The sequence below is a fragment of the Callorhinchus milii genome, unplaced genomic scaffold, assembly GCF_018977255.1.
Source record: "Callorhinchus milii isolate IMCB2004 unplaced genomic scaffold, IMCB_Cmil_1.0 Scaffold17, whole genome shotgun sequence".
In the NCBI taxonomy this organism is placed as follows: Eukaryota; Metazoa; Chordata; class Chondrichthyes; order Chimaeriformes; family Callorhinchidae; genus Callorhinchus; species Callorhinchus milii.
This window is the reverse complement of record NW_024704758.1, coordinates 12,130,062-12,140,740: the sequence shown is the minus strand read 5'-3', so window position 1 is coordinate 12,140,740 and position 10,679 is coordinate 12,130,062. Positions and strand designations below refer to the sequence as shown.

Genomic DNA, 10,679 nt, shown 5'->3' with positions numbered 1-10,679 from the left:
AAAATTGGAATCGAAATTTGAATGAGGAACAAATTTGAATGAGGAGGAACAGAAACCAAGACATTCCTTAGAAAAGGAAATCTGAGCAGGACCAGAGAGTTGTGGTTTTTAATGAGAAGAGAGAAAGAGCAAGGAGGAACAGTCATCTCGTCAGTGAAGAACTTTCTCCCCACTAAACACCCCCACCCCCACCCACACACACACCTCCTCTCTCTCTCTCTCTCTCTCTCTCTCACACACACACAGACAGACTGAGGCTGCAGTGAGGTCCAACAGGATGGATGTGAATGATCTTCTAGAAAGAGGACAGCCTTGATGCACCGGATACTATTTTCTCTTTCTATGCTTTGAAGATATTATTGTCGAGAAGCTGAGATCATTGCAGACACGTGAGTAATATCTGCAGAGAGGGAGAAAGAGAAAGAGAGAGAGAGAGAGAGAGAAAAAACAACCCAAGCTCACAGTGCCTTGAAGGCAACAACACACGTCAGGACAATTTCAATGCTGAGCAGAGGACTGGAACCCAGAGACTGGTAGAGGCTCAGCTTACAGTGATACTTTTTTTTTTGGGGGGGGGGGGGGGATAAAAGTGGGGGGTGAGAGAGAGAGAAAAAAAAAGCAATAGAAAACAAGACAAAGGGGGGAAAAGGAGAATGAACCGTTTCAACAACAAACTGGAGGAAACCCTGATCGAAATGCACTCAGGAGCTGAAGACGTTGGAGGTAAAAACATTTTTTTTTGACTGTGATTTTTCATCCTCTGGAGACACACGGGGTAAAAGGGAGAGAGAGAGAGAGAGAGGGTGGGGGGGGGGGGAGGAGGAGGAAGGGGGAATTTTCTCCAGTTGCAATTGTGGATCTTCCTGGGAAAATGTTGAGACCAGGGAATGGGAGCTCTCTCTCTCTCTCTCTCTGTGCTGTGGGGTTGGGCACAGATACAGACTCTCCCTTTCCCCCCTCTCTCTCTCCCCCCCCCCTCTCTCTCCCCCCCTCTCTCTCTCCCCCCTCTCTCTCCCCCCTCTCTCTCCCCCCCCCTCTCTCTCCCTCCCCCTCTCTCTCCCCCCTCTCTCTCCCCCCTCTCTCTCTCCCCCCCCTCTCTCTCTCTCCCCCCCTCTCTCTCTCCCCCCCCCCCCCCCTCTCTCTCTCTCTCCCCCCCTCCCTGTTGCAGATTAGGATCTAAGTAACGGTTCTGGGTTGGAACATTGTCAGGGAGATGTGTCTGCACCACATATTACAGCCAATTCCCCTCCCCTGAGAGCCTGATTGCTGCTGCACAAGGGGGCACTGGGAGAGCACCCTCTCCCCCCCCACCTCCCTGGGTTTCATCACTGATCAGATTCTGCCTGACACTCACTGTCTGAATATTCAGTGGTTTTTCCATCATTTTTTTTTAAAAAAGGTGGTGGGGGGGGGGAGAGGAGGCTGTGTTTTTTCTGGTCTCTGCTGACTTTGAGCATGATGTGCCATTGAGCCAGAGGTGTTTTTCTCTGTGTATGTGTGTGTGTGTGTGGTGGTGGGGGGAGAATTTTCCCTGAATTGCAATGAAATCTCACGTTTATCTCATTCATCCATCTGGGCGTTACCTGTGCAAATAACGGATGGGGGAGAAAAAATACACCCCATCCCTTCCTTCCAGCTCTCTCACTCTTTCCTTTACCAAATGCACAACTTCAGCCCACCACACAGCAGCCCATGCACGTTGATAAAAGCTCTGGAGGGGAAAGTTGTTTGAGAGGCCCCCAGAACTGCTCTGAATGCTCAGAACTTCAGATTCTTCAACTTATGTATTATTCCACTCAGCTCCTGCTACCCCCCACCCCACCACAAGTCATAGTCCTCATGGTTAGGGTGGTCCTAGCTGGACAAGCAGCCAGAAAACTCCCCAGACTCCAATATCAATGACAAAACTAAGCGGTTCGAGTTGGTTAGACTCCAGCAGTACCCTAATACACTCCGGGGTTCCCAAGCCTCGGCTCTTGCCAACCTACGCCTGATACTCAAGCGTGATGATGGATTTCCGCAGGTGTCAGACACCCGTCTGACCAAGATTTCTTTTCACAAATCCACACCAAGGTGTCATTATCAGAACAGAATGATTCACAGAGCTTTTATCAACGTGCATGGGCTGTTGTGTGGTGGGCTGAAGAGAGCCCATATACCCCTCCCTCACCACCCCTTCCCCCACCACACACATACACTATTACCAATGTTATACTCTTATTCATAAAATCCGTATTCTTCACATTTGAGTTTCTTGTTGACCACAGAGATAAAATTGGTCACTCACTTCATGGCTATCTGTGAGACGTTGCTGCGTGCAAATCGGTTGTGGTGTTTGCCTACGAATACGCAGTCACTACATTTCACAGTAAAACCATGTGAAGCGCTTTGAGGTGACCAGGCGCTATATCAAATCTAAGGATTAATATGATATAATGTTTCTCTGTCTCCTACCCTTTCCTCCTCTTCCCCGATGCTGACTGTTTGCTAGAGATATGTACCTACGGTTGTCACATTCTCACCAGGAATTATCCATAGTGACCAATTTTTGAGTGTGAGCCACTACTACGGTACTACGTATTTATACTACGGTATAAAATAAGAAAGTAAAACTTGCGGGAATGGGGGGTATGGGATGGGGTGGTGTCGGACGTGGAGGGGCAGAACGTAATAGAGCATTTCTTTCAAACTCATGTGAGTCACAATTTTTGTTTCAGTGTCGAATCAATGTCACAAAAAGCACAGTTCGCAGCTGTGGGTGTGACTGCAATATTACAGTCAGCACTGGGCATATGTAATATTAACAATCTGTTGGTTGGATGACTGTTGAGTTCAGCAAGTTGAGCCTGCTTATTGAGAAGAGGCTGGGTCTTAACTGAAAATAGCCCCCAAGTGCTATATAATGCAGTCATGTTGCGGGACAAATTAGCCTGTTATCAATGAGTGAGTGGGTTGAGGTGAACAATTGAAAGTTGTCATAAAGGTATGAGTTGAACATAAGTCGGCTCTCTGCGGAAGGTGGTTGCAATTCTACCCCTCTCTCCTGTGACATAAGCTTATTAAATTTTTAAAAAGCATTGTACTCGCTTTATAATAATTATAATAATTATTAATTATGCGCTGTTGAGTATTAAATACCAGTAAATTATGAGTGTGATCTCTGTTAGAAAGAAGGAAGTGGAAACCAGCCCCGAAGAAACATCAACACTGTTTACTGGCAACATTCTACTAATATAAACACTTGAAAAATTTGGCTGCAAATTTATTCTAAAACTTTTTGGATGCATAGTTTTTGAATCTGGTTTGAAGCGAAACGTCAAAGCTGTGGTGCTCTAACTCCAAAAGGCGAGGAACGAATAGATCATTTGAAACTTTGCTGAACATTGTAAAAGTTGCGTTAAGAAAGTGGGAGAAATTCTGGCTTTAGAATGGGACCCAACAAACAATTGGATTTTTGTTTTACATAAGGAACTCTCTCATTATATAAAAAAAAGTTAACATGTGATTTTGTGGGTCAGGAAAAATATCTGTAAGCTCTCCGCAAAATTGCACAGTGGGTGCAGTTTCCATGCCGAGAGATTATAAATCAACATAACTGTGAACAGCAGCCAAGATTTGTTTCTTGGTTGTATCTGTGTTGCTGTTAATCTTTCATATTTGCAACTTTGAAACTGTTCCAGGAATGAAAACAACTCTTAACATTGAGACCATCACTGTTTTTGTGATTGAGGAGAAAAAAAGCATATCAATGATTCTGCACAGTCAGTGTTCTTTGACCATGGTTGTGGGGGAGAGGGAAGGGGTTATTGTACCACTTTAATCTAACTCTATACTCATCTGATGTGCACTTTCCATTGAGGAAGGGGTCCCTGGATAGAAAAGTAGTGTGGTACCCGACTGTTTGACCCTCTTCACTATCCAACGTTTTACATTCTCACTGTAAGTTTTGTTCATATTCTGATGCTCAATATGTGAAGTGGAAAGATATTTGTTTGGGGATGTAATTCTTAATAAGAGCGTAAATGAACCATTAACCTAGCTTTCATTTTCAGATGGTAATTGACGTACTGGAGGTTACTAGGAAAGGGATCTAAAACATATTACACACATGTATACAGTGCATTGAAATAAATTAGGTAAAGAGGGAATAACATTAGTTTATCGATGCCCGGTGTCCTTTGTAATTTGCTCCATTGCAGCTAGAAATCATATTAGTAATCTTTCAGATGAGGGCCTATTTGGAGGCAGAGCCATTTAGAAAAGATTAGGGTGAATGAAATCAGGCAGGGAAATAGTGCATATTTACCATTGTGTGTCATTTCTCCCAATAAAGTAAATCTTAATAAGCAATGAGTCCTGCGAGCAAGCACAGAGCTGTATGCGCATGCTAATTGTATTAAAAATTGGAAGCAGTTCCTTTGTTCTCACTTGGCTTCGATCCAGACTGTATGTGCACGCTGTGGACGTTGGCAAAATATTCAAAAAAATATGGAAATAAGATGGACCAGCTGACCCTTATCCCGTATTTGCAAAACTCCGATCCTTCATTTGCCTGGCAAGCGAGTAGGGAAATATGTGATCATTTAACACATGGAGTAAAGCATGTCTAATGCTAGAGGGGAATATTAGCTCGGGATCCCACTTCTCCAATCAGCGGGCTCCGGCCTGCTTCATGTCCCCCTCCCCGCCTGCCCCACTATTGGTGGTCGCGCTATCAGCCTTTCTGCCCCCATCCCTTCGAATTGCATCACACAGTCCCTTCGCCTCCTGACATGAAAGGCACTATAGAAACGTAATTTATTGTTGTTATTCTAATCACCTATTTGGTGATTCCTGGAGGAAAGTGCATGTGTGAGAACAGAACTGTGCTTTTATGTGATGGCAATCGCATTAGTTTTCCTAGCAACTGGGACATATTCCAACTCACAAATAAGCATAGATTCTGTATTTATTTCTCTATAATGAATGGCCACTTAGGTGAGTGTTGGAGGGTGACCAATGCCTATAGGAGCATATCCCTGGAGGATTTAGAAACTGAGCAGAGGAGGGGAGAGGAAATCTAAATAAGAAACTACTATATGCTTCTCCTACCCACTTGAATGGGCAACATTATTTGGCCTTTATCATGTGCAAATATCCATAGGTGCTGATGATTTCAGGAAGTTTTATCCGTGTCTGTATTTGGTGCTGCAGTGGTGTATAATAGAGCAATCTCCATGGAGACAGAAAAACTGCGACAGGTACCTGGGAATATTATATCATTACAAATTCATAGTTGCTGGAAGCAAGGAGAAGGTTTAGAGCAGAAGGCGAGCAAGAACGAATAAGGGGAGAGAGGAGGAGGGAGTGCATTGGCCTTGAATCATCTTGTTAGGTTGTTAACTATCTTTTAGCTGTTTTATGACTGGCATCACATGACAGATAGACTTATCTTTGTTTTGTGTTCACATGTTTAAAACTGGCGGTTGAACAAACTCATTCTATAATCACTAAATGATTTCAAAGATGACCTTTATATTTGAGCCATAGAGTTAAAAATGACACTCCACTATTGTGCTCCTCAAATTACAGTTCTGTCTCCAGACTGTGTAAAGCATTTTAAATTGTTTCCGTGTTGAAGATATTAAGCTCATCTTATTGCGGTGCAACATAAAGAGACTCTTGTGTAATTTGCTGGGTGTTTTTTTGCAACTATCCATTTCTTCTTAATCTGTTTGAATAACATGACTCAAGCCATTTCTGTGGGTTGTTCTTTCACATTTTAATGCCTCAAAATGGAATGTATGACAAGTTAACTCTAAATGGTAATGTGTCTTTATTCTCAGCAATAATAAATGTACAAGATAAGTTACCTAGTTTCAAAATAATCTAAAAGTACCTCTTTGTTTTGTTGATGAAGGATCAGTATCTGTGGTTCAAATGAATACACTGAAATAATTGAGGATAATCTCCTTCCTATGCTTGTAAAACAAACTTTGAAATGCTTTATGATTTAAATGTTGGTTTATTTCTGATTATAGGATATGTTGGTTGTTACTTCAAAGTGGTTTCAATTTGTGGCAATAAAAACATTTTGAGACCAATTTGTATGGCTAAACACTCACTTTACAAAGTGGCTTTTTATCAATAAATATTGTGGCAATGTAACATTTTCTCATCTGTACAACCGAAGCTTATTATGAAAGCGACATTTAGTAAAAGCAAATTCTCTTCCAAACTTAAACAAATCTATGTTGCCTTTTCCTCCAAACTGCAGAACTCCAGTCCGTCCGAATTCTGAACCTTTTTAAGAACTGAAGAAAAACGGGTTTAAGAACTTGATCTTAAATTTTATGACTAAGATTATGAAGGGATTTCATCCCCGTGGAGCTGACTGATTTTAAGTGGTGCTTCCAGTATTTTGTTCAGTGCGCAATACGTTATCTAAAGGTACTGGGTGAGTTTCAGGTCCCACTGAGTAAGTTGCAAAGTGAACGGCAAACAGAGTGATGGCCTTGTGCCTTAAACCTCCACTTCTCCAGCAACTGAAGTGCATTGACTTCCATCCACTGACCAGGAAAGCTGCCACGTCAATATTATTACTGTTACTCCTTCCACTTCCATTCACACTGCCCAAAAATGGTGATTGAGAATTGCGAAACACAAGGAGAGGCTTCCACCAGTTACATGAGTTGGATGTGATTTACTATCAAAAGTGAACGTGGGTCCATTGCAGGCAGAGACGGGGGAAATTATAATGGGGAATAAAGAAATGTCATTAAACAATTATTTTGCTTCTGTCTTCACGTTAGAGGACACTGAAAACTTACCAAAAATAGAGGGGAACCTGGAGGCTAATGTTAGTGAGGAACTTAAAGAAATGAACATCAGTAAAGCAATAGTACTAGAGAAATTGGTAGGATTAAAAATTGATAAATCCCCTGGACCTGATGGCCTGCATCCTAGGGTATTAAAATGAGTGGTTGCACAGATAGTGGATGCTTTGGTTTTGATCCTTCAAAATTCCCTGGATTCTGGAATGGTTCCCAGTGATTGGAAGGTTGCAAACGTTACGCCGATATTTAAGAAGGGTGGGAGACTAAAAATGGGGAACTATAGACTAGTTAGTCTGACATCGGTGGTGGGGAAAATTCTCGAGTCCTTAATTAGGGACGTCGTTGTGGGGTACTTAGAAAATCATAACATGATAAGGCAGAGTCAACATGGCTTTACCAAAGGGAAATCATGTTTAACAAATCTTATAGAGATTTTTGAAGATGTAACCAGCAGGTTAGACAGGGGGGATCCAGTAGATAGATGTAGTTGGATTTGCAGAAGGCATTTGACAAGGTGCCACACTGTTAAGATTAGGGCCCATCGTTAGCATGGATTGGAGAGTGGCTATCAGGAAGAAAACAGAGAGTAGGGATAAACGGGTCCTTCTCAGATTGGCAGGATGTGACTAGTGGAGTGCCACAAGGATCAGTGCTTGGGCCTCAATTATCAATGATTTAGATGAGGAAATAGAACTTAATATATTTACACTCGCGGACGATACGACGATAGGTGGGAGAGTAAGCTGTGAGGATGACACATGAAGAATGCAAAGGGAAATAGACAGGCTAGGTGAGTGGGTAAGAAGGTGTCAGATGGAGTATAATTTGGGGAAGTGTGAAGTTATTCACCTTGGTAGTAAAAATAGAAAAGCAGATTATTTTCTAGAGGGGGAGAGATGAGATAGTGTTAGTGCTCAGAAGGATTTGTGTGTCTTTATACACCAGTCACAAAAAGTTAGCATGCAGGTACAGCAAGCAACTAGGAAGGCTAATGCCATGTTGGCATTTGTTGCAAAAGGGTTAGAGTACAAGAGTAGGGAAGTCTTGCTACAGTTGTATAAGGCCTTGGTGAGACCGCACCTAGAATATTGTGTGCAGTTTTGGTCTCCTTATTTAAGAAAGGACATACTCGCCTTAGAGGGGGAGCAGAGTAGATTCACTAGGTTGGTTCCTGAGATGAGGGGTGTGACCTATGAGGATAGGTTGAAGAATCTAAAACTAGGGGTCATAGTCTCAAGATTAAGGATCAGCTTTTTTGAACTGAGTTGAGGAAACATTTCTTCACTCAGAGGGTAGTGAATTTGTGGAACTCTCTACCTCAAAAGTCTGTGGATGCTCAGTCCTTGAACATATTCAAGACTGAGGTTGATAGATTTCTGAAGGATAGAGGGATTAAGGGATATGGGGATTGGGCGGGTAAATGGAATTAGGTTAGAAGATCAGCCATGATTTTATTAAATGGTGGGGCAGGCTCGAGGAACCGAATGGCCTACTCCTGCTCAGATGTCTTACGGCTTTATGGTCTTATTTTTATATCCTCTTAATTAACATGGCAATTTCCCAAGGCAAACACTTGGCAGAACCTACAAATAGAATGCTGCCCAGAAAGAACTGTGTAATTATTTTCTTTAAAGAGCCACCCGCAAACCACATAGACCCAATCTCAACAATTTTCGGGAGTTATGAGAGTTATTTTATTGTTGAGAAACCAAAAGTAAAGGAAAGGTCTGTCAGTACCAGGGCAAAACAGATTGGGAGAGAAAATCAAGGAATAGTGGTTAAGTTTTCAAGCTTAAGTTTTCAAAACCAGTAGATCAACTGAGGAAAGGAATACTGTGAAACAACAGGTTTCATCATCTTCAGATCTAGAATCAGATGAATTAGAGTCACTGACTGTGTGATGAGTTTTGCTTTCAACAAAACTAGAAGGAAAATCTTAAGAGGAAGAGTTTTTTTTAATCAAAATATATACACATATATATATTTGTAGATATATATTTGTGCTTGTCCCAGACAGTATCAAACCCGCTAGAGGAAAGAAGACGCAACATGTTATTATCCCGTTACAGGACACAACAGACCCGGCCCCCTGTGGTGGGTGGGTGTGGGGATTCGGGGTGAGGTGTGGGGGTGGCCTCTGCACACTCCAGTTCGTTGAATGGACCAAGGCTTTCCCGCCTCAGGGTTCTGCTGCCCTTTGCTGGGTGCAGTTACCAATGGGGTCTTGTCCCCCGCCCTCCCTCCCTTCTTAGTGGGGAGTGTGGACAGGTTCACAGCACACAGGGTGTGCACACAGTTTTTTGGGATGCTCCTTTAAGACAGTTGGGAAATGCCCCTGTTTGCACTATCTCCATGTGCACGCCTGCATACGCCCTGATAAGGTATTTCGAGCGCGCCCTGATGTGCACCGCACATACACGTTTCCCCAAATACACGCCCCTAAACATCGCAAATACAAACCCACACACACACTATACACCCAACCAGCAGTGTGTGTTAGAGGAGGGGATCCTCACAGTTATTTCAGGGCATTTCCTGGTCGATATTGTTCAGCTGGTCTTCTAACTTTGACCACGCGGAACATGGGTATTGTTATCTCTTTCCCGTTTCATTCGAGGCCGGGAAATATTCCAGCTGTTGGCTTAGTTAAACTGTTCCAGATGCTTTTCAGAGAATTCCCCCTTTGCGTCAGTTGTATGTGCAGTATTATTCCAGGATGCTCGAGGGGTTAAGTAAAGTGCATTGCTGGATTTGCCTTCACTGTAAGCTACATCTGTTCAGAGTGTGAAACTAATGAGCTTTTTTATAAAAAATATCAGTCAGAGCCTTGTTCACTTTGTGTAACAATTTTGTTGATCACCCCTCCCCAACTCGTGGTCCTCACTGTGTGAGCCTATTGGCATTGCAGTAATTACAGAATTCGCATATGAATTGGTCGATGCTTCATTTCCTGCAGGTGATGACTGTTTTGACGTTGATTTGTTTGGTTCTTCCTATGGACAGAAATGTTTAAATGGGTAAATGAGATCCACACAATGCTTGGATACGTTTATTTCATCTCCTTCTCTGGTCTTCTCTACAGTGACATGTTCTTCCTGTTCGCCCTTTAATTTCCTCTACTTTACCTTCCTAAGGGCTGCAGATCATCCCAGCGATCTGCCAAAGCAGTCTGCTCCCAGGCCACTACTCTTGCCACACCAATTACTGAGAGATGGGTGAGAGAAGCCATTCCATCTTGAGTAACGTTAAAGTGTGTTGAAAAATAAATGCACTGAGTGTAGCTGTGTAATATCTCCAATGAGCTGTTAACCTCCTAATAAGGTGCAACAGGCCACAGTAGGAAGAGGTGTTCAACCCTCAATCAGACAGCTCGGAACAGGGTGTGTTCAGCCAGTGAAACTACTGACACAGCAGCTCACTGTAATAATTCTTACAAACAGCCATTACTGGTCAGAGATTTAATTACTCGTCCCTAATGTCTAGTTTGCTTCAGTATTTTTACCATTTAGGAAGTTGTACGAAATGTTTTCTGCCTGGTTGTAAGTGTAAAATAATAGAACCATAAGAATTTACAGCAAAGAAGAAGCCCATTCAGTCCACAGTGTCTCTGCCGGCCCCCTCAATACCAATCTTTTCAGTCCCATTTACCTGCCCTTTCCTTCATACCCCTGTAAAACCATTATTATTCTAATCCATCAAAACACATCGTTGTATAATATGACCTAAAAACATTTTAACAGCCTACCTCGGGTCTCTTTGCTCTCGCTAGGTGGTTAAAGCCTTCATGTTGACTCACTTTCCATATTATAAGATCTTAGGCTTTACAGATGAAAAGTTCATTGGCAGAATTGTTCCCTTTATTGC

General features: G+C 42.6%; 1 protein-coding gene across 5 annotated transcripts in view; it reads left to right on the top strand.

Moving 5' to 3' along the window:
• The first annotated feature begins 248 nt into the window (after positions 1 to 248).
• The window catches only part of ano5a (anoctamin 5a), a 43,383-nt gene continuing 32,952 nt past the window's right edge, over positions 249 to 10,679 (top strand). For all 5 annotated transcript variants that reach the window (XM_042341318.1, XM_042341321.1, XM_042341320.1 and 2 more), the window contains exon 1: positions 249 to 723. In XM_042341318.1, coding sequence (XP_042197252.1) covers positions 654 to 723 — 70 coding nt within the window. In that variant the 5' untranslated portion in view covers positions 249 to 653. The remainder of the gene's footprint in view (positions 724 to 10,679) is intronic.